The 24,824-nt window shown below is 36.2% G+C and overlaps 2 protein-coding genes across 2 annotated transcripts; both read left to right on the top strand.

Annotated features, from left to right (window-relative positions):
• Positions 1-386: 386 nt before the first annotated feature.
• On the top strand, positions 387-18,777 carry LOC129883623 (uncharacterized). The gene is made up of 24 exons (XM_055958249.1): positions 387-686; positions 5,208-5,288; positions 5,415-5,514; positions 5,613-5,697; positions 5,845-5,894; positions 7,752-7,831; positions 8,273-8,332; positions 9,272-9,371; positions 9,466-9,543; positions 9,724-9,788; positions 9,920-9,988; positions 10,066-10,143; positions 10,222-10,317; positions 11,396-11,466; positions 11,574-11,651; positions 11,774-11,867; positions 12,359-12,454; positions 15,386-15,603; positions 15,694-15,808; positions 17,084-17,215; positions 17,304-17,411; positions 17,496-17,608; positions 17,673-17,774; positions 17,848-18,777. Exons 1-24 carry the CDS (start codon positions 642-644, stop codon positions 18,347-18,349), a joined length of 2,616 nt encoding a protein of 871 aa, XP_055814224.1. The 5' UTR covers positions 387-641; the 3' UTR covers positions 18,350-18,777.
• A 2,191-nt stretch (positions 18,778-20,968) lies between these two features.
• LOC129883615 (ubiquitin-conjugating enzyme E2 32) lies at positions 20,969-24,774 on the top strand. Its single transcript, XM_055958242.1, has 5 exons — positions 20,969-21,185; positions 22,333-22,464; positions 23,074-23,158; positions 23,784-23,947; positions 24,030-24,774. The coding sequence occupies exons 1-5, from the start codon at positions 21,075-21,077 to the stop codon at positions 24,441-24,443; spliced, it is 906 nt and encodes a 301-aa protein (XP_055814217.1). The 5' UTR covers positions 20,969-21,074; the 3' UTR covers positions 24,444-24,774.
• The last annotated feature ends 50 nt before the right edge of the window (positions 24,775-24,824 follow it).

The following is a 24,824-nucleotide window of genomic DNA, read 5'->3' as shown; positions in this document are numbered from 1 at the left end:
ATATCACAAGTTTATATGTATGCACACTTTTGGCCCATGACATGATTCAATAAGCAAATTTGCGAAATTCATCAAACCAAACATAAAAAAATACATGTCATGAAATTGAGCCGTGCCAGATATGATATTGTAGTTGGATTTCTTTCACTACAATGATGAAAAAATCTCAACGAGGACACCGAATCCCTATGGAGGTGTATTCGAAGCCCATAACAAAGAGTGACTCAAATAAATATTTTAGTTCAATATAAAATAATAGATAAATTCAATATAAATTTTTATAAATTATTTTTCTTCAATGGCAAGTCTGATATTTTACTCACAATCTAAGGGCATTAAAGTCATTTCACCCATCCACCAATGTAGTGCTTCTGTTCCCAAAGGTCAGGTCAGGCACGAACACTTTAGAAAGAATTGGAGAGAAGAGAGAGAAAGAGGAGAGAGAAAGAGAGAAGTTTCACTCCATTTCAATGGCGGTTAGGGTTTTGAATTGATCCCAATTTTATACCCAAAAAACCTCAAATACTTCATATTCAATCTCTTCCTTTCTTTCCCCCTTTTTTTAGCTACTCAAAAACCCTAATTTCAATCGTTCTCCGGTAAACAGCAGGCTCAGTGAAGTTTGTGTTCTAGAAGTTTCTATGGGTGCTCAAGAGAAGTCATCAAACTCTAATAATCCGATGCAGGTTAGTTTCGTTTATTTTTCAGTTCAAAAATTGTTGCTTTTGCTTTGTATAACCCTAAGGACTAAATTTTACATTGATTTAGCTCTTTTTTTTGCTGTGAAATCAATTTTTATATAATTGATTATGTCTCGATTCCGAACTAGCTAGAATTTGAGTATATTTAATTTTGGTTTAGCTATTTTATGCTGGTTGTAAGGTTTTGTGGAACTCATTTATTAGGACTATAGGTTGAGTTGGAGGTTGCTTTTTTTTGTTTGTTTGTTGGAAGATTTGAGATAAGAAGTATGGAACATGTGCTTATGAAGTGGAGAAGGGTAGAGGGGCGGGCCAATTATGCAGTGGATTTCGAACTGTGAGCCACTGGTCTAGGGGATTTCTGGGTATGAGTATTTATGAAGTGGGTCTAAGGGGAATTTGCTTTTGTTGTTGTCTTTGCATTTGAGCTAGAAAAACATAATTCCTGAGTCCGAAGAGCGCTTTTCTGCTTTATAACCTCAAGGACTAAGTTCCCACTGATTTAGCTCTTTCTTTTTTTTGTATGAAATCAATTATTATAGAATAGACTACATCTCAATTCCGAACTAGCTGGAATTGGATATTTAGCTAGAATTTGACTATGTAATTTTAGTTTAATTATTTTATGTTGGCTGCTAAGTTATTGTGGAACTCCTTTATTGGGACTTGGGACCTGGTACCTTCTATATTCTAGAGCCATAGGTTGAGTTGGTGGTTACTTTTTTCTCTTATTGTGGAGAAGGTCAATTATACAGTGAATTTCGAACTGTGAGTCACTGCTCTAGGGGATTTCTAGGTATGAGTATTTATGAAGTGGGTCTGAGGGGAATTTGCTTTTGTTGTTGTCTTTGCGTTGAGCTAGAAATACAGAACCTCTCTCAGAATATACCAGTTACCCAAAAGTATTTCACTGTAGGACACATGTCAAAAGCCTTGGGGCTTGGATAAAGGTAGCTGAGCTAAAAAAAAAATCATATTTTCTGGGTTTTTCGCGGTGCTACTCCAGTATTTATGTTTTGGTTCAGTTTCAGTTCAGAAGGTACTTGTGGCTAGGTGGAATATTATGTCTTCTATGTTTGCTTTGTTATCCTGTTGAATGCTTATGGGTTTTGTAATCTATAATATCTAGCCCTTCGCAGTCCATATTAGACTAAGTTATGTTGTTTCGGTAGTGATCAATCTTACTGTAAGTGGACCTGCATTATTGATTTGTATGTTAGAATCTAAAAGTGAACTTTTTTCGTTCGGCGTCAAGAGAAATGTTCCCATACCATGGGATTTTCTGAGTTGGTGGCATTGATGGTTAGGTTGTATTTCCCTGGATTTTTTGTGGAAAAAAAGAATTGAAAATCGCCTACAGTGTCATTAGGGATCTTGTTATGTTATTGAGGGCACAAGAAAGAGAACTTAGAGCCCGTTTGGATTGGCTTAGTTTAAGTGCTTTTAAGCCAAAACAACTTTTAAGCACTTTTGGAGTGTTTGGGTAAATTAAAAAAATGCTTATAAGCACTTAGTTTCAAGCTAAAATGGTAAAAATAAGCCAAAAGCCAAAAGCCGATCCAAACGGGCTCTTAATGTGAAAAATCACAAAGCTATTTTTGTCCTAATATTCCTCTCAAAAAATGAAGCAATTTTGTCTTAATATTGACACACAATATTCAACATCCTCCACCTTTTGTGAGATTAAACAATGTCAGGGATAAACGAGGTCGTAAATTGAACAAGTCTGGCTTGCTGGTGTTGATTTTTGTGGAGATGTTATTGTCACTTTGATAGATTGTTTGAAGGTAGACAAGTGAGGGAGTCGGCTGGAAGTTTGGTTATGAGAAACACTTTACTGTGCAAGGGTTTTAGGATAAGCAGTAGAAATTCAGAAAATTCCATAAGAAGAATGATCGTGAATTGGGATAATTTAGGATTGTTTGTGCCTAAATTCAAACAACCTAAATGTGTGGGCTTCAGCCTTCCCGAAGAACGATATGATGGATCATAGATGAAGATGTAATACATTTACTCCCATTCATCGTGCTCTTAGGCACCTTTTTCAAGGCATCCTTCTGAAGCCCCTTCTGGGCTTTGGTAACCCCACTCTGGTGGAACTACTCTATCGGAGAACTCTTTCTTTTCTTCCTTTTTCTTTCTCTTCTCTAGACATCCTGACCCTCACGGACAGGATGGACAATAGAATTTATTTCCGGTCAGAGGGGAAGTCATACGATATCATCGAGTCAAGATTAAAAGTGGAGACATGGTATGACTGGGTAGAGAGTGGCAGAAACTACATGAGGAGAATGATTCTGAGTAAGGGGGCTCTCATATGGATCTGCAGAAGACTCAGCGAAGTATTGAGATTTAGAGGAAACACTTATAAAACTTGGAGATGCAGGGGTTATGTCACCAATATTTTCCAGTCTTTGAAGTCCAACATGTACGGTAGATTTAGATCTTTAATAACTGTTAAAGGAAAGGGGAGGGCAGTTATTATACTACCAGTTAATGCATTCAATGAGGGGTGGGAGCTGTTAGAATAGTATGGTTGAAATGGAGTAGTACACCACTATTATATGGAAACAACAACATATGGGAGTAAATGTGGGTGTCCAAGGCATAATATATCCACACGATGAATGTCGTAAGATTTGTATTTGTATTTTTTATATATGGGCCTCCCATTCTGTAATGTCCATCATTAGTTTAGTGCTTGTCCTTGTACATTAATAGTTTTTTCTTCGATATAAAAATGAGATGGTTTGCGATAATACAAGATTGGACATATTAGAGATGATCCATTCTCTTGAACTTTTGTGCTCTATTTATTTATCAAAAAATAATATGAAAAATGTAAAGATCTGGTAGAAGATGCAAAGAGCAAATATAGAGAGGACAAAGTCAGAGAAGATTGCTAGAGAGTGTTAGGTCTTATCTTGCATAAACTTCCACAATTTTTCATTACTTATTAAGAAAAAAGTAATAAAAGGAGGCAAATAAACCTATAATCACACGAAGTTCCCTCAAAATGCCTAAAACCTCACAGAATTAATGAAGACTTAAGCCTGTTTGCCAAGCTTCTATGCTTATTTTGGAAAGTGCTTTTTGTCAAAAGTACTTTTATAAAAAAAAAGCTTTTGGAGAATAGCCGTGACTGTTTTTTTTATCAAGTGAGAATAGCCCGTACTCTTTTGGAGAATAAGCACTTTGGGTTTCCCATAAGCTTTGGCAATCATGCTATTTTTTTTTTGAAACTGGTAACTTTGTTTATATATATAACAGATCAGTACATGGGCTGTACTACAACCATATTTCCAGAATCCTATGATCCTATGTCTATAATGAATCTAACACATCAATAATAGAGACTGGATCATTAGACCAAATCTGGTTACACCAAAAACGCAGAATCAAGATACAATTCAACTTGATCTGTTGTATACTATTCTTTATGTTCTCAAACACCTAGAATTTCTTTCCCTCCAAATAGTCCACCATATGCTGGCTGGTATGATTCTCTGTCTGCTTCTGCTCTTGGCCTGCAACAGCAGCTAAGAATAGAATATCATGTTTTAAAGAATATTTAAAAGTGGTAGCAAATAGTTAAGATTCATTTAGGCCTTAGAGGCACTTTACTTAGCATTGGAATAAGCCAATGGATATAGTGGATCTTCATAGCTTACTCTAGTTGTATTGGAATTGTGACGTTTGGTTGATCAACAGATAGATATCAAGAGCCACGTTTAGTGTAGAGTTTGCTAAAATGGTAAACTTTCTTGGCGTGTATCAGTCGACATGACAGTAGAGGTGACCTTATGCTGATGTAGGATATTATCTTTTCAGGTCCTTTGAAAATATATGTGGTGATTGTACTTACTATTCTTATACCAGAAAATTTACCATCTGATACTTGTCGTGTAGGGAGTAATTGTATTCTGTTGGATGTGAGATTGGGCATTAAACTACAATTACTTTTTCTCAAAAGGAAAAAAAATGGGTATTAAACTATATCCAGTTTTCTGCAGAAATATAAAGATATATGATGGCTCTTTTATTTAAATAAAAGATATACTACAGTTAATTAAGGCACAATTTGGCTACCCCTTGTTTTTATAAGGTGTAAATTCGTTACATGAGCGGAACTAATTTTGGTTTGTCGTTCCCAGCTGAAATATCGTCTCCAATTCTGATGTGAAGGAGGGATTGGAATATTTGTGTAGTTTGTAGCATCTTTTGTTCCGTGCGCCTTTCCGTAGACCAATGTAGATTTTCTTCTACATTCTTGTAGCTCTAACTTTGTATATTTCGTTAGAAACACCCCCCCACACCACCCCCACCCACAAACCTCTAAGAAAGAAGAACCATCCTGCCGTGTCCCAACTATGCTCTCTGAACAGGCTGAGAAACTTTCTTAAGCAGCTTTGCCTGCTAATATGTTTAGCTTTGCTGTTGGTCTTTATTCCGTTCTTTTATTACATCAATTCTGTAAGATTAACCTTTGTCTCATCTGTACTGCAGCGTGTAAAGGTCTATCGCCTGAATGACGATGGGAAATGGGATGATCAAGGAACAGGTCATGTTACTGTAGATTATATAGAGGTGAGTGTTTGTAGAATGTTTGATGTTTAGCTTATACCATTTTGTTTGTGTCGACAAATAACGTGTCATCTGCACTGATTGGGAGGGGTTAATTTTTATTGCATCTGATTGTGGATGCCGATGCAGAGATCAGAAGATCTAGGATTGCTTGTAGCTGATGAAGAAGATCATGAGACTTTGCTCCTGCACCGTATCAGTGCAGATGATATCTATCGGAAGCAAGAAGGTATCCTCCAGCTCCATAGTTTTGTCTCCTTTCTCCCTGTTTATAACTTCTGTTATGTTAGTGTACAGTTTCATGAGAAAACATATTCTTCTATTCAGATACAATTATATCTTGGAGGGATTCGGAGTATTCAACTGAACTAGCTCTTAGCTTTCAAGAGACGACTGGTTGCTCCTATATATGGCAAGTTTTTGGAAATTGATTTTGTATTTTATCTCCTATTTTCTTGGTTATCCCACCCTCCTTGACCTATTTTTTCAAGGTTGCTTAGATTTTATAGAAGCTGTTAGAATCACCAGCAAATAACATCTTTTTTTTTTTGCTTTGTAGGGACCATATATGTAGCGTGCAAAGGAACATGCACTTCAGTAGTCTTAACAGTGAGTCTATAGAGTAATCTTTTTGTACACTTGACAAACGGAACATTATTGAGTTCTCAGTATTCTGAATTACAAAAGTTCGGCTGAATATAATATTCGCGTGGGGATGGTCATATTTCTGGCCCATGTGGATATGTGGAGTATGTACATTGAAAAGTTTCGGTCTATTTTTCTCCAATTAATCAAAACGAAATGAGATTTATCTACTTGGGTTAGCATTACGTGGTTCAATAGTCAAACAGGAAATGTAAAACTCAATTGCAATTGTCGTGCGATGAATAATTCAGTTGCTATTGTTGAATACTTAATTGCTATTGTCATGATATGAATAAATTTTGATGCTAGGAACCAAAATTAATTTATCTAAGGCGCATTATTGATGATTTTAGGCAGTGTCAAATGAGATGTGGTATTGACTATATTGGGTTGCTTCACGGCAATCCTCTAGCTGCATTGAGAAATCGCATGCTATAGCAATACTCCTTCAAAAAAGTATTGTTTAGCTGGACCTGTCCTAGACAAACAAGAAGATGCAGGGCATGGGATGCTGTGTTAGTATGGACTGTATGGGGAGAGAAAAATATGAGAGCTTTTGATGGGATAGAGAGGGATTTATAGACTTGAGAATAACTTCTTAGAGCCTGTTTGGATTGACCTTTGACTTTTGACTTATAAGCCAAAAGCCATAAGTTAGAAATTCTAACTTATGACTTTTGGCTTATTTTTACCATTTTACCTTAAAACTAAGTTGCTTATAAACACCTTTTTAATTTACCCAAACACTCCAAAAGTGCTTAAAAGCTATTTTGGCTTAAAAGCACTTAAAAATAAGCCAATTCAAACAGGCTCTTATTCTTTATTTCTTTTTGGTGCACCCACGAGGTTGCTGTAGGTATAGAAGATTATGTGTAATTTGCCCCACTAGGCTTAGCCCACTTGGCAAAGGTTGAGGGAGATTGTGGCTTAGGTCATGGGATTAAGCCTTATGCCAAGTGGATTAAGCCTAGTGTTCAAGTGGAGAAGGGTGGAGGGGTGTGCCCATCATCCCCGATTTTCGAAGGTTGTGTTTGTCTTAAGGGTTGTGCTCTAGATGGATTTCTTGGCATTTAAAGTGAAAAATAAAAAAATAGGTGCCATTTGTAGAAACACATATCTTTTTGTAAGCTTTTCTACTTTTTGGTATACGTCTTGTATACAGGTGTTCTTCTATACAGATATACTCATTTATTGCTTAGAGGTGAAGCTAAGATATATAATTCCATAATGATTTATTATGTGGATGTTGTCGTTTGGTGGAGTTCTTCCTTTATTCTTATTTTCCTGGCGAAGTTTTAATTGTCAAGGATTACTTTTAACAATAGATGTATTGATATTGTACTCCTGCTTAATTACAAAATATAGAAATTAGCTTTCAGAGATATTACCAAGTCTGTTTCTCAAGTTCACATTTCATTTTTGACATTTTTAATTAACTGACAACTTAGCTTTACGAAATCTTGACCTCATAAAGTTCGACAATAATGTGAAATGGGGGTTTTGAGGGTATGTTCTGTTGTCCACCAGAGATCCTCCAGTGGAGAGACATGACTTTATCACATGGTGGAGTCTTGAGTGTTTCTGGAAAAGAAGAGTGAAATTTAGAAGGATGATGACAAAGGAAAGAATAAATTGCTGCCTTTTACAAAAATAGGCCCACACAGTTTCTCTCCTACTTCTGGGACACTTATCATTGGGCTTTCTTGTGCTTAAAAATTACTGTCGGTTTTTTTGTTGACTCATTGTGTCATACCTGTCGGAATTAGGTTTTATGTGCATGACTTATTTGTTTCTCTTCTTCTTTTCCGTTACTATTTTCAGATGAGACATTTCATAGTATCAACAGTGATTTGAAGGAGTTGCCCCCTGTTGAGCTTTCTACGCTTCCCTTGATATTAAAGGTCCATCTGTTGTCATTCTTTCAGCATTTCTTATCTTAAATAGTTCAAATGTCTTTTTCTTATATTGCCTTGATAATTACCAAATCTCTAAGTTGCACTCGAGGGTGTGCCTTAGTAATCAAGGGGGTTGACTTTTCTTGAGATCTGGGTTCAAATCCCAGGCGAGACAAAATCACTTAATACTGTGTGCCCCCCCCCAAAAAAAAATAATAATAATAATAATAAAAAATAATAAATAAATAAAATAATAAAAGAGGAGTGAGGGTTGCTTTCTCAATCCTAACCAAAAAACATGTAAAATTAAAAGGTATAGGGTATATAATATAGGAAAAACTCTGTTTGCTTTTGTGTGTGTGAAGGCAATGCACTTTTGAGTTGTGCAAATCTTTTCATACTGTGTACTGATTTCTGAAAATGTGTTGTTTATTGTTTGACTTGCAGACAGTTGTAGAGAGTGGCATTGCTGATCAGTTGCGTGTTACCGAACTAATATTGCACGATGTGAGCTTCATGCATCTTTCAGTTCTCTAAGCTTGATTTCTTTTTGGACAAATAATCGTCATTGGAATGAGGGATTTCATGACCTCAAATTAGCATTAGTAATATCTTCCTTGTGACAAAGAAATCAAAGATTAGCGGTGGTTATGAAACTGCTTCGAGCATGTCAGCTTCAGGATTAATTGCTGTTATATACATTATCCATCTTGAAAACATCGATGTCCAGTCTTCACCTTTTTGAAGCAATTATTAACTACATTAACAATGACTGGATGAGAACTTGATTTTCTGTTATGGACAAGTTGGAAAAATTGGAACTGAATCATCAATTGATTTTAACTTTGTTTTGTTAAGTTAGATATAAAATTTTGATAGGTATAGTAAACTTTTCTTTGCCTTTAAAGTGGTGGCTGTATGTACAGGTTAGTACTCTATAATGCCAGTGCCCTTCCCCCCCACCCCGCTTCACCCCTCCTGTTTTTCACCACTTTGGCTCTTTTGCCATCACACTGAATACAATCTGCACAATCTGGTCCACTACTTGCTCTGGATCTGTAAAGATTTTTCTGTCGCTGGCAAAACTCCGAAAGATCTTCAGTCACCGCTGTCTCCCTTCATGCCTTCTTCACCCTTTTACCAGTCTTGGAAGAGCTGGAAATCGCCGAATCTTTTGTACTGTTTGTGAAAATTCTTAATGCAAAGTGCAGTATTCTATTCAAGTTAGTGGTGAACTCTCAAGGAGTTTCTGGTGCTATATGTAAGACGAGAGAAAAGGGGGAGGGACCCTCACTGCTCCCATCCCAAAAAGGGCGCAACAAGACAAGTGTTTCACGTTTTTCATTGATTTCTGTTCATTCTAAGAATCACTTGTTTATTCATTTGTCTCCTCGTTTTCTGGATCAATGGGTGAATCATACTGAGTTGGGTTCTTTTGTTCTGCAGCAAGATTTTTTCCGTAAGCTGATGGATTTATTTAGGATCTCCGAAGATCTGGAGAACATTGAGAATCTTCACATTATTTTCAAAATAGTGAGAGGAATCAGTTAGTATTTCCTACTTGTCTCCCATTTTCTTTTGTGTATGCTTTGGCTTGTTTTATGGGATATAATTAATCAGCATGAAATGGTTTCTTGCAGTGCTGCTCAATAGCACTCAGATCTTTGAAAAAATATTTGGTGATGAGCTGATAATAGATATTATTGGGTGTCTTGAATGTAAGCTTTTGATCCTATTGCTTTCAACTTTTAGTTAAATGTCTTTTTTTAATTCCAATAGAACTCTTTGCTTAATGATTATATACTGAATGGCCAACCCTGTTCTCCAACCTCTTACTCTGAAGACATTGATCACATTTTGGAATGTCCTGACAACCTGATTCATATTTTGGTCAACAGATGATCCAGATGCTCCTCGTGTTCACCATCGAAATTTTCTCAAAGAGCATGTGGTCTTTAAGGAGGTACACTGTTTCTTTTCTACTCCTTTTCTTCCTGCTGTAATAGTACCTCTGAGGAATGTTTGCTGAAATGTCTTCAATGTTAGTTCAGTTTGCATTTATTGATATCTGTTATTTCCTTATGTGTGTGTTAGGCTATATCTATTAAAGATCCGATAGTCCTTTCAAAGATACATCAAACATACCGAGTTGGCTATCTTAAGGTGAGTGTGTTCTTTTACTTTTTAGATCACATCCTTGTACCATCAATGGAACTGACAGTTTGTGGGCTTACTTTCAGGATGCCATTTTGCCTCGAGTGTTGGATGATGCCATAGTTGCAAACCTTAATTCCATAATCCATTCAAACAATGCAGTTGTAAGATTTTCTTTTCCTGAAGTTAAAATGTTCCATCTTCTGGTTAATATAGTCCCTGACTGTTTGGTTTTGATATAGGTTGTATCTCTCTTAAAAGATGATAGCACCTTCATTCAGGATTTGCTTGGAAAGTTGAAGTTACCTACTACATCTGCGGAGTCGAAGAAAAAATTGGTAAAGAAAATTGTTGTTTCCTCTTTTCTTTTGGGCTTGCCTCTGTTGCATTGCAGCTATTAGTTGATTTCTTTTTTATTTTCTCAGAAGACATTTAATTGTTCATTATATTGTCAGCTTCTGATAATTGCTTGTTCGTTTAGTTTGTTGGACTTATCTATTTTTTTGTTAGTTGGTCATTCTCTTATATTTTCTTTGCTTGCTGTTTTGTCATTAAATTTGAATTGGTCAAAGCAGAAACTTGAGAATTACTATTAAAACTTGAGAATTGGTCAACTGGTGAAAATTTATTTTGATCACTGAATGTAAAATTTTATTATTAAGTCAATTGGTGAGAATTACTCGCACTCCACCCTTTCCTCTAGGGATCTGATTGTGTCAAGATCCTCTCCCCTCTTATTACTCATCTTGTTAGATATAAAAGATGCATAACGGAAACGTAGGAAAACCTTGAGCTTAGGTGGGAGTGCAATTGGTAAAATTATATATCCTTATTTTTTTTTTTGATGAACTAAGATGTTGTTTTTGAAAGGCATCAAGGAGATGCAAATTACATACACAAAAACATGGTTAACTCCTGAGAACAAAAACACCTATTTAATCAGGGAGGTAGCCATGCGCAAAAGAATGGTCGCTAAGTCATATTGAGGGAGCTAATGAAATCTAAGAGGAGTAATATATCATTTACAGGGTATAAATTATATATCCTTGTGTCTGTTTAACATTAGTTCCAAAATTTACTGTTGATGCTACTCACCTATAGTCGAGTTTGTTCTATGCTGTGCTATAAAATTATTGTCTTTTGTTTCACTATGAATCCAAAAACCTGTTCCTACAATTTGGCATATTCCTGCGCTCATGATATTCCTTTATAGTGCCATGATAATAATAGGTAAACCGTGTACCAACTCCTTTGTCAGTTATTCCTGAAATGTTGGTATTATCATCACCTTTTACTTTTTTGTTCCTTGGTCTGATGTTTGTCGGGAGATCTGGGGAAAGGGTATTTGTAGTCTCATCATTAATTCATTATTGTACATTTGTACTTATCGTTTTTTCCTTTTCTTGAATTGGATAGGTGCACTTTTTGCATGAGTTTTGTACTTTGAGTAAGAGTTTGCAGGTGGTCCAGCAACATCGTCTATTTAGGTATGCATCACATGCTGTGTCTTTCGTATTAATATCAGTCTAATATATCTTATGTTGCTTTCATAGCAACTGGAGCTGATAGAATCACAAATCTATTATTGTTGCAGGGATCTTGTCAACGAAGGCATATTCGATATCATAGCTGATGTTTTGGAGAGCCAAGACAAAAAGCTAGTCCTGACGGGGTAATGGACCATATCGTTATATTTTAGCAAGTAGACTCTTTTCCTTTTGCTTTCGTCTTTTTAAATGATTGTAGTTTTTGCTTCCCTGAAATTCTCATCCAAAATGATTCTAACTGATGCAGGACAGACATCCTTATTCTTTTCTTGAATCAAGATCCAAATCTTCTGCGGTCTTATGTAATTCGTCAGGAAGGTCTTGCTCTGTTTGGGCTGCTGGTGAGCAAAAAATTGTTTTTTTCTTCTTTTCTTTTCCTTAGAATTTTAACATCAAGTTTGACTGTTGGTTACCTTCTCTTAATATGCATTCATTCATGTAACATTTATCTATTGTTGCAATGATGTGCGTCAATATGGATTTTGATATCTAGTGCCTGCCCCCTCCAACATGTTCTTCTAAGGCATCTGCTGTCATGTGTATTTGGTCAGTTATTCTATGCTGTGAATGTGGTACTAGATTCATGATATAAATAATTGGAGAAGTGGTTGGTCTCTCCTCCATTTCTCATCTTTTTGATGTTTCCTGTTTCCTTATGCTGGATGTTTTTGTAATTGTAGCAGAAATACAATGTCCTTTTCGTGGCTTAATTGTTAATTTTAGTACTCATCTTCTTTTTTCTTGGCTTTATGTTACTATCAAATGGCGTTGAACCGCGCTTGCCACCATGGAAGGTACTCGAAGTAAATAATAGCATGCTTCAAATTTGCAGGTCAAAGGTATGCTAACAGATTTTGAGGATGATATGCACTGCCAGTTTCTTGAAATTCTGCGCAGTCTCTTGGATTCATATGCATCAGGATCACAGGTGCTTCACATATAGCTTTTCTGGTTTTACCATCAAGTTCTAGCTTTTTTTTTTGGGGGGGGGGGGGGTGAGTTAAATTTTTAGTACCTTCTCCAAAAAAATCTGGGTAGTCAAGTTTATGACAGGATTGGCACTTTGAACATGGATATGTTCAATGTGCTTTTTTCCTTATGGATCTAGCATTTGTCTCTTATGTCTTCCCAAGTATAGTGATGGTGGGTGGAACATCTTTTACAAATTCTATTCCGGACTGATAATAACTAGCCTCCGCTTGTGAGATTACACTGTGTATGTAGTTGTTTGTTACTGATAATATCTGACCTGTCTAAGTGGAGAAACTGCCTTTCAATATTCTGATCACGTCTAGTTCTTGTTCGCTAGATGTATGTGTGGGCATACTAGGAGAGATAGGATTGAGTGCGAAGATATTTGGGATAAGGTGGGTGTGGCCTCCGTGGTGGACAAGATGAGGAGGCGAGGCTGAGATGGTTTAGGCATGTGAAGAGGAGACGCGCAATGCCCCGGTGAGGAGATAGCTATGGTGGGTATTAGGAGAGGTAGAGGTAGGCCGAAATTTTTTTGGGGAGAGGTGATTAGTTGACATGGTACACATGCAGCTTACTGAGAACATGACTCTAGATAGGAGGATATGGAGGTCGAGGGTTAGGGTAGAAGGTTAGTAGGTCCCTTATTATTATTATTATTATTACTACTACTACTACTACTCCTCTCCTACTACCCTATTCTTCGATTTTACTTTTACTTGTTGTTTCCTATGCTTTGGTTATCGTATTATTTGTTGTTGCATTGTTCTTTTCTCCATTATTTTCTCTATGGTTTCTTCATTATTGTATTTCCTTTTCTTGATGATTTTGATATGCGGTACTTGAGCCGAGGTTCTATTGGAAACCTCTCTACCTCCACAAGGTAGGGACACACCACCTTCCCAGACCTCACTTTGTGGGATTACACTGGGGACGTCGTTGTTGTTGTCTAGTGCTTGTTCACAAATGTAGGGAAGGGTAAGGATTAAAGATTGGATTATAGAGGAAGACGGAAACAGTAGACAGTGGGGGGAAGAAACCCATTCTTTTGGCACCACATTTTCTCTCCTTTCTGCTGTTATAAAGATAAATCTATGGACAATTTGAACTTTGCAAATGTGGGGAATGGATTATAGGGAAGACAGAAACGGTGGATAGTGGAGGAAGCAAACAGTTGTCTTGGCACCATATTTTCTCTCCTTTCTGAAGTTTTAAAGATAAATCTATGGACAATTTGAACTAGAAAAATGAGTTGTAAAAGAAAAAGAGGCTGGGAAGGCCTAGAGGATAAAGGATAAATAATATTAGAGGTGGATGGTTAAGGCTCAAAAATTTCATTGAGTTGAAAATGTGAGAAAGGATGCAGACCTCCTATAGAGCATTACTTTCTATTTTCAGTTAGGACTTGAAAGAAGTACTTCCTCAACTTCTATTATAAAAGGATACTTCTTTGTTTCTCCCATCCGAACAAAGGGAAGTGTTGTCTATTTCAAGCTCACTGCTCAATTTGCTGTTTTTTACTTCATTCTTTTTCCTTTTATTGTGTATTCTGTTGAAATATGAGTACTTTTTGTGGGTGTTGGAGTAATCGAGGATTCTTTTTGTGTGATGTTCTGGATTGTCACATCTTGGAGCCTGTATGTTATGAAAGCTTTTTTCCTAAGGAAGCGACTTATTTTTTTGGAAGAATGTTGTAAATATATTGATATCAGTACATGTATTTCTTTTGATTTGAGAATTTTCTATGAGGTCTTTTTTTGGGCGTCCACTTAAATACTTCTTTTTTTATTTTTGCGGGTGGGAGGTTTGTGATCTCCATACACAAGATAGCTAACATTGTGGAAGAGGCCTCACTTCCTCAATCCTGAAGCTTATTGGGAGTCCCCCCTCCCCCCTCTCTATTTTCGTTTAGAAGTAGATGAATTCTCATAATTGTGGTAGTGCAGCACTTTTCATGAATGATGCCTGGCTGACCTTTCTTCATTGCCCTGCATTCTCTTTTCAATGCAAAAGATTGTAGATTTCCTCTTATCCCTTTTTTCTTGTGGGATATTTTGTCGGAGGTTATGACTTTAGCGGAATAATTTGGCTTTGAGGCTACTAGTTTAGTTTGGCAGTTCGTTGGCCGTATCTATTATTTTTGTTTAATGTCCTTGATTGTGTTTCCTTTGTTCTTGTTTGAGTGAAGTGACTTACACTAAGCACTAGTAACAAAGAAGCCTGTAGAGGCATTACTGCTCTAGGTGGTTTAGTATCTGCCTGTAGAGGCATTACTATTTTAGGCGGTTCCGGATCTGCAAACTTGACTACCCTGGGCTTTGGTTCAAGGGCAAAGGTAGCACAACACAGGATGTGTGGCAGGCACATGTAATGAGTTTAAATCCTGTTCTGGATCAAGTTTGGTAGTTAAATGGAAAAGGGTAAAGGAGTCTACTCATTATCCACCTAGTTTCGAAACTAGAAGCAACAGATTTCCCGGTTTTCGAAAAAAAAAGTATATCCAATTTGATTCCCTTGTGTTTTGGGATGGGGATTATTTTTTTTTGACTTAATTGCTTTTTGAAGTATTAGATTGCTTGCTATTGTTTGAGGAAAAAAAAAGAAAATGCATGTGTTTCCTCTTTAATTGCATAAGTTCTTTGATGAGATGGTTCACATAATCCACATGGCATTAGAGCATGCAGAGATCCTGAGTTTGTGTTTCACTGATCCCTTATTATAAAATGAAAGGTGTTTGGCTGTGCAATGATCCCCCCCCCCCCCACACACACAAAGAATGTGTTCGACACATAAAAAATAAACAAAAATGTCTCTTATCTTATTGTCCTTACATTTCAACAACTATTTTGAATTCTTGTTTTTATTATTTTCTGTTAATTTGTTTCAGAGAGAGACCATTGTTGAAATCTTCTACGAGAAGCACCTAAGTCAACTCATTGATGTTATAACATCATCCTGCCCGACGGATGGTATCACACAAACCGTCAGTAACTCTGAGAGCTCCGATGGAGGAACTGGAAAGCAAAATAGTTTCAAACCTGAAATACTACTAAATATTTGTGATCTCCTATGTTTTTGTATCGTGCACCATCCTTACAGAATAAAGTAATCTTCTCATCTTGGTATGGAATTACTTGGTTCTTAAATGCTAAATTTGATTATTTGGTTTAATGTGGATTCTTTTCTGTGTTTCAGGTGCAACTTTCTTCTTAATGATGTGATAGATAATGTTCTGTTTCTGACACGAAGAAAAGAGAAGTACTTGGTAGTTGCTGCTGTTAGATTTATGAGAACTCTTATTTCCCGCAATGTGAGTTGTTACTTCTATTAAGCAAGAGAGTGTTGTCTGTGGACATGACTGAATTGATCAAGTTTTGATTTATTTGTACTCTATGATGAATGTTTTACTTTGTTAAATGCTCTTACATGTTTTAATAAGTAGCCCCCAAGCCCTTGATCCAACGATAAAGGAAGTATAGCGCAGTATGCATGGTAGGCGCCTGTCATGAGTTCGAACTTGTGCTCGAACTGGGATTGGCCAGCTAATCCACAGAGAATGTTTGGGTCATTAAAAATAAAAGTTTTTTTGCATAGCACTGTAGATGGGCCTGTAATCTTTCTTTTTGTGGTCCATATTTCTGTTTTGTTCTGTTTGTCTTGTGGTGATTCATGAGTCCATGATTGCTCAAGAGACTTGGTAAATGTTGAATGAAACTGGTAGCTATCTTATGCAGGTTTTTATCTGATAATAACTAGGTAAAACTGCTAAGATTTGAAGTACTTTAGACTCCTAGAGTCCACTGAGGTGTAGAATGGGGAGTGATCAAAATTAAGAATCAAATCCACACTTCGACCTAGTAATTAATTTTTTGATATTAAGTAAGATTTTGTGGAACAAAAAAATGTAAAAGTAAGATGATGAAGCTCTTCAGTGCAACACAGATAAATTTTCACCCTCTAATTAAATCCTATACCCTGCGATTTTATGTGCATCAATTAAGTTTACATGTACTTAAAGCCTTAGTAACCATAACTTATGAGATAGATTAGTAGGTTTGAGGTAAGGTCACTATGATTGAGTTGTTAAGGAGAATTTGTTGCAACATTGAACATATTTGCATTGTTAGATAATGTAGAAGTTGTAATTGCTAAAATGACAGAGGAGATTGTAGGTTTCATATGGTACCATTCAAAATTCAAACATTATCTTCTTTCTTGATTCGTTAGTGCACAGTAATTTTCTAAGAACGGTTTCAAGCAACCTTACTAGTTCTTTGGGGATGCTAGACAGTGCCTTCGTTTTGGTTGTACTGCTTTAATGTCCTTAAGTTGGTTGAAGTTTCTTGAAAGTGAAGAATAATAAGATGAATATCTTGTATTTAAGAGACACCCAAGGACTAGGAATTTTTCCTCATTTCATGTAACATAACTCCTATTTAATGAGTCGATTTTATAACCAACCAGTTTCGGCTAGAGTTTTTCTCTCTTCTTCTTATGTCATTTCACATGGTCAATAGAGCTACAAATTTGGCAGACTGAAGTATATTTGTGAATATATTAAAATGCTTTTGAGTATGAACTGCAGGATGAGCATTTGATGAACTACATAGCAAAGCACAATCTCCTAAAACCAGTTGTTGATGTCTTTGTTGCTAATGGAGATCGCTACAATCTTCTAAACTCAGCTGTTCTTGAACTGTTTGAGCATATTCGTAAGGTTGCATACTTCTTGACCTGCTTAGACTGCGAAAGTTAATGTGACATGGCTTCTCTTATTTCTTAGGATCTGACATGATATAATGCAGGATAACATGAAGATATTGCTCAAGTATTTAGTCGACTCATTCTGGGATGAACTGGTCAAGTTTGAAAAGTTGACATCTATCCACTCTTTGAAAATTAAATATGAACAGGTATTATCCATTGGGCCTGTTGTTCACCATTACACTCTTGATAGTGATGCTTGGCTCATAATGGGTTATTTGGGTCTTTTGTAGTCCCTAGATTGTTCAGGAACGAGAAGTGTCGGCAATCTATTAGACGACCCTAGGAAACGAGTTGATGACCGTGGTTTAGAAAAAGAAGAAGAAGAATATTTCAATGAAGACAGGTATGCCATTACTTGCATGTAAAAATATTTTATATGGTATCCACTGAATATGTGTATCCTTCAGTGACGAGGAAGATTCTGCCTCTGCATCCGTGACTAATGCAAGTAGAGCACAGTCTCAGCCGGCCTTGCCTAATGGATCTGCTCCAAGCGTCTCACCTGTGAGGTAAGTAACTGTTACTGGGGAATCTGGATGTATTAAACTAAGGGAACATATTCTGAGACTCCTATTGCTTTAGATCTGGGGGGCTTGTTGATTATGATGATGATGAGGATGATGAAGATTATAAGCCACCACCTAGGAAGCAATCAGATAACTTTGATGAAGATGGGTCAGTGGAGTCTTTCCCGTTGAAACGTAAGCTATCACAGAAAGAAGAGCCAGAGCCAAAAAGGTTGCAGCGAATTGCTAAAGGTTCAAAGTCTCGAGACAGTGTTTTTGCTGCTTTATGCTCAACCTTAAGTCAAGCAGTTTTACCCTCAAAAAAGATGGGTAGTACAGCACAAGATGGTCCATGCTCAGATGGAGACGAGAAATCTGTCGAGTCCAACCATGATGAGAAAGGGAATTCTACTGATAATGGGAGTTCTGATTTGGATAATCATGGCCACCGTGAACCAAATGGTCCTAAAAGTTATTCTGAAAGCATGCACAGTTCTCCTGATAATAGGCAGGGAGGAGACGACTATCCATTAATACCTCCAAAATCATCGCCTGAAATGGCTGTAAATGGATCATGACTCCTCTTTTGAGATCATCATGTCAATTTGACTCCTACCGTGATCTACAAGATATTGCTTGAGCATGTGCTTGCTTCAAATGAGCCCTCTGTACAACTTCGACATGAGTGATGATCTAACAGGCAATTTGATTGTTGAATTTCATAACTATTGGTGGATTGGAGTCTGTACAGTGTTGTTGCAAGCGAGGGGAGAGATTAGCCACCGTGTTGAGTTTTCTCTTTTGTTTAGCATTTCCAATTGCTCCTGTAAAACATTACATAGCTATAGAATTTTGGTTTCTCCTATTCTTTGGTTTTATCTCTACCCCCAACTCCATCTTCACTTTCCCTAGTTATGTGCACTTGTATGCAATGTATAGGGCACCAACTTTTGCCCTTGAAAGGTTTATTCTTCAATTTAGAGAGATCAATGTTGCTTGAGGCCAAGTTTTCTGTTTCAATGTTGCCTAATTGTATATTAAAATTTGAGTGGGACAATCAACATTTACTGCGTATATGTACATTAGATTTACAGTGGTAGCTCATTTGGCTTCTTTTTGTCCCCTCCCATTTTTTTGCTACTCTACTTGTGAAGTCCAGTGGGTTCTCTCTTTTCACTGTAACTTTTGTATTTGTCAAACCTGTTTTTGAAAACACTTCTCCTGAGTTAAAGGGTTTATCAGAAACATCTTTTGTCTCACAAAATGTAGAGATAAGATTTGTGTGCACTCAACCTTATCTGAACCTCATTGATGGGTCACACTGGTATGTTGTACCTTAGCAACTTCAAGGTTTTTAGTTATTTATTTGAAAGAATGAATTGAATGAATAAGGACAAAGAATAAAGAACCTAATATGGTAGGTCAAGGCTTTGCCTTGTCGAAACCTTTTTATTCTGGCGAGGTAGGAATAAGATTTGCATACATTTCATCATTTTCAGACTACATTCCTGGGATTACTGTTATTTAAGGTTTTGCTGTTTTTTCCATGTCTCTCTTGGCTGCTTAATTTCTTTCTTTCTTTCTTTCTTGTGTAGTAACACATGATGGAGATGTGTTGGTTGATTTTGGTCATTGGTGTTTTTTGGTCTCACATTAAAGGGGTCATTAGTAGTGCTTTTGGTACCCTACATCTTTAATTGTTATAAAATAAATTAACTTGACAAATTAAAAATGAGAGAGTTAGTGCAGGAAAGAGAGAAAGAGAGAAAATTGTAGTGAAAAGAAAAAGGCAATTTATAACAAAGAAAAAGGGGAAAACATATGGGGACAATGGGGAGTGAAAAGAAAAGAGGAAAAAACAAGTGGGAAAAAAAGTTATAAAGTGGAACATCCACGTGCTCCTTTCTAATACTCTCCGTTGAATGTCCACGTGTAACATTAAAAAAACTTTACAAAAAATAATATACATAATTATTCTGAACATTTATAAATGTTGTGCTTCGTTAAAATCTTATTAAAAAAAATTCAATGAAAAAAGCCTAATAGTAACAAAAAATATATACACATCTGATAGTTTTAAATGCTGTCTGATTAAAAATTTGACCATAAAAATTCAGTGTGACAAAACATATTATTTTGGAGTTTTAGAAGACTTCTTCTAAGGGGTGAAGTTTTCCACAAGTTTGTCTTTTTGTGTCCCATTCCACTTTTCGAGGCTTTACCCACATGAAACAAAATTACAACTACCAATTTGAGAATTCAATATTATGTTTTCACACTTTTTATTTCAAGTAATTGGGATCTTGAATTTAGTATCTTCCAACTTTTTAATTCAAGTTTGAATGCTTGTGACTAGGATGTTTTAAGTTTTTTAATTGTGAATGTTATGAGATCGTTCATTATCGTTAGTGTTATAATAAAAATTGTAAAGAGTTAATTCTAATTTTAGTACGATAGAATTGAGTTGGGATAACATAAAATACAATACTAATTATTTTGTGAATGGAGACTCCGGCACTAAGTTGGTATAAAAGAATTTATTGCGGCCCAAAAAAATTGTCTATGAAATTTATTGAGATTTTCGAACAGAACTTTAATAAGCAACAAGCGTAAGCCATAAATAAAATTCATAAATTCATACTGTCAAGTCAATAAATTACTAAAACAAACCATTAAGATTTTGTTATTTCTGTCTAATAATTAATCGTCGTGTTATTGTGATGACGCATCACCATCGTCTTAAAATCAATAATTTGTGAATATACCTTTTAAGTACTTTAGTGTTTTAAGTTTTTTAATTGTGAATTTCATCAAAACGTTCAATTTTTTTTATTAAAATAATAAAGTGAGAAATTATGTAAAGTAACTCTCAATTTTAATACGAGAGAGCTAAATTGGAGTAACCCACAATACAATACTAATTATTATATCGTTAGTGAAAACCGATGCAAAAAGTTATTTTTATAAAATTTCTCGAATGAGATTTTCAAACAGAACTTTAATAAACGAGAGAGGTATAAGCCATAAATAAATTTCATAAAACCATCCCTTCAATAATCTTTTCATAATCATAAATTATTACACTTAAACAAGCCATTAAGATTTTGTCATTTTTGTCCAATAATTAGTCGCCACGTCATAGTGATGACGCGTCACCCTTTCACTTTCTTTATTTATTATTTTTCCCATTAGTTTTCTTCTTCATTATCATCATTATCGGTGGTACTTTTTTGACCGGCGGTGGATTTACGGTGACCGGAGACGGAGGCGACGGCAGCGGCTTAGAGAGTTAGAGTAATAGATATGGCGGAGGACAAGTATAATCTGAAAAATCCGGCGGTGAAGAGAATCTTACAGGAGGTTAAAGAGATGCAATCAAACCCTTCCGATGATTTCATGAGCCTTCCTCTTGAGGTTTCAATTTAATTTCTTAATTTTCCTTTTTTTTTTGTAATGTAATCGATTTTATCATTTCATGATTTATCTGTTTTTTTCTCTTTGGATCTAGAATTTTAATGTGGTGCATTTTTTGCTTTAAAAAAATAATTTTTTTAGGTGAATTGCAAATTATAATACGAAATGTCTTGATCTCTATATGTTAATTTTAAAAATTGAGTACTTATGTAGTTTGATTTAGCTAAGAAAATTAGTCTAGTTTACTTGCCATGAGCAAAAACTGTTGAAACAAGTTGATTTAGGTAAATTTGCTGGATCCATTCGAAATTGAGTCAAATTTCCTGGGGATAAGAAAAGAAGTGTGAAATAAATTGGAGAAGTTGTCTGCTTGTATGAGTGTAGATGTAAATAGGGTTTGTAGTTAGTTGGTATTTGAGATAGAGGGTGTAACTAATTTGCTTGTCGCGGGTGGTGGGGAGGTGGGGAAGTGGAGGTGTTTTTGTTTGCTTTTTTGCTATGAAAGTGAGATTTGATGGTTTACCGTATTGGTAGGGAAGCTGTTTCCTTTATGCAATTTTTACTGCGCGGATGTACAAGTCTTAAAATTTGGAATGTTTTGGCAAAAGCTTGTTTGGTAGTATTTACTGCTGACAAAATAAACTAAATTGCAAATTGGACAAGGCAGCAACCAGTGATTTCTAGTATTTAATATGATAATTGTGGTTCTACATCAGAATGCTCATGATATAAAACTCTTAAGCTTCGATAAAATTTCATTGGCATAGAGTTTTTATGATCTAAGTTCATGTATGTTATAATAGTTGATCCTGCTGAAGAATCAACCTCGCTAACAATGAATGCTCCATGCACTTCTAGCTCTCAGTTTGATGCCTTTCTGCTGTTGTTATAATATACATGGTCAAGATTTGATTTTGGGGGATTTTCCTTCTTTTTCTATGAGGTAACATGTGTATTCAAGATCTTGAATCACTGGTAAATTTCATCATAATTCTCTCTTTCGAGTCGAAATAACTTTCAATGTTGTGTCTTGCATTATATTCTGTTAACAAATGACTGGTTATCTTCCGGTCACAAGTTGTTTTTAATACTAAAAGTTGCATAATGACGTAGCTATTTAAAGCTGAACTTTATGTTACCTTTTCAGGAGAACATATTTGAATGGCAATTTGCAATTAGGGGTCCCCGAGATTCTGAGTTTGAAGGGGGGATTTATCATGGACGAATCCAGTTGCCTGCCGAATTTCCTTTCAAGCCTCCTTCTTTCATGCTTTTGACAGTGAGTTTCTTTCTGTTTTAAAAGCTTGTCTTACTCCTTGAGTCATTTTATGGAACAAGGTTTAGTAATTAGAATAGGTCGAGCTTTGTCGGTCAAACCCCACCCTGCCACAAGCAGACTTTACAGATTGGGCTGAGCAGAGTGCTGACAAGTTTTGATGTGAAAAAAAAGGGATAAAAACAGGTATCATGGGAAAAAGAGGCTAAGAGATTTGTAATTCAAATGGAAAGTAAGCAAATCTTAGGGAAGTCGTACCGTAGGATAAGATCTGACTAAAGAGTACTGAAGGAAGTCGTTCTTTTGCTCCATGTGTAAATCTTGAATAAGTTTTGAAGTGTGACCCAAGTTTCCCTCCCGCTACACAAATTCGTCGGGGAGGGTAGCAAAAAAGATTGGAAAAAGAAAACAAAAGGTACGCGGATTAACAAACTGAAAGAGAAGAGATGGGATTATCGGGGGTGGTGGAGCAAAAGGGAGTCTGTCTTGTGGGGTGGGGCAGGCTACAAACAGGAGAAGCCAAACCCTATCTCATTCCATTACCATCTAAGTTTATAGTTGATTCATTTCATGTTTAATAATCTGCTAACTCATGGTTTTGTTCTTTTTCAGCCAAATGGACGATTTGAAACCCAAACCAAGATTTGTTTGAGTATTTCTAATCATCATCCTGAGCACTGGCAACCATCATGGAGTGGTAACTTCATCATTCTCTATACCATTTTTGCAATATGTTATATTTTGATGAATAATTCACTTTCATATCTTTGTATTAGTGTTTTTCTCTTGGGATATATTGCCAGAAACCCTTTTTACCTGAAAGCAATAAAACAGTTCCTCTTGTCTCAAATTTTAGGCAATGTCATGTTAGGACATAAAAAGGAATCTTCATCCGCATGAGTTGGCAATTTCCCTCAAAAATTATATTCTCCATTGCTTTTAACTTGTGGCTGTATTTAGTTGAATCAATATAATTGAATATGGCATGAGGTTGTGTTGATGGGTGTAAAAGACGGAAGATATGATTGAATATGTGCACTAACTTTCTTGTGATGGCTATTGGTGTACTGTGTACTTGAGCAAAACAAAAATGCAAACACCTTAGTAGGCAAAAGTTTCAAATCAAGAAGTGAAGTGTGAGCAACCTTTTTTTGCAATCATTATTCCTTAGTTGTAATGACTAGAGAAAAGCATTTTTTGGTGCATGAAGCTATTGTGTGGTATATTCTTCTGAATTAATGGACGCTGCTTCCCATGTTTTGGTTCAGGCTCACAGCTACTGAAGCTAATCAGTATTTAATTGTTTTACTTATGATGTGCAGTTCGCACTGCGCTGGTAGCTCTGATCGCATTTATGCCTACCAACCCAAACGGTGCCCTTGGATCACTAGAATATACAAAGGAAGAAAGGCGTGTTTTAGCTATTAAATCTCGTGATGTGGCTCCAAGATATGGGACTCCTGAGCGCCAGAAGCTGATTGACGAGGTATAGCATTATCTGAATGTCATTTTGGCATCCAATATGTTATAACACAGGCATAAGCATTAATAGTTGGTTTATTTTACAGATACATGAATACATGCTAAGCAAAGCACCCCCAGTTCCTCAAGCTACTTCCTCACCAGCTCCTGAAGAACAGAACAGTAATAGAGAGAGCGAGGTCAAGGAGAGTCCTGAGAACACCAGCAACGAGGCTGCTGAAGAAAGACGTCCTAATCCATCTGTTGCTGACACAACTACTGAAGAGAGACGTGAATTGGCTTTAGATGCTGATCCTGTACAGGCACCTATAGAGCCCCCTGCTGTACGGCCTAGTGAGCATCGGATATTGCATACACCTCAACAGAGCATTCCGAGGCAGGCTGATGACCGTATATTCACATGGGCAGCAGTTGGACTTACAATTGCAATACTTGCACTTCTGTTAAAGAAATTCATGAAAGCTAATGGCCACGGTGCTGTCTTCATGGATGAATCGTAAATCTACCAGCAGTAATTATGGAATTCGACAGGCAATATGTTTGGCAATTTACTTCACTTTCGGCCAACTTATGCAGAAAAAATGTAGTATATTTATCCTTTTGCTATTGTGACATCGATTATATAGATTGTCCAATGTGTAAACATGATTTACTAGTTGGTATTTTCATAGTGTTCTTGTATAGATAAAAGATGGTACTTTTTCTGAGATGTGAAGATGTTAAGATGAAGCAAAGTACTTCAGTTCAACATTGGCTGGTTTCTCAGTTCTTAATATTCAAAAACATGTATGTTGTTCAAGTAAAAGAGTATTATAGTTGGATTTCTCTATAGCAATCTTCCATATCTAACAACATTTTACTATAATGTTCAAGTTTTTCTT

This window comes from Solanum dulcamara, chromosome 1, assembly GCF_947179165.1.
Source record: "Solanum dulcamara chromosome 1, daSolDulc1.2, whole genome shotgun sequence".
Taxonomy (NCBI): Eukaryota; Viridiplantae; Streptophyta; class Magnoliopsida; order Solanales; family Solanaceae; genus Solanum; species Solanum dulcamara.
The sequence above is the reverse complement of the archived record's forward strand: the minus strand, read 5'-3'. Positions and strand labels throughout refer to the sequence as shown.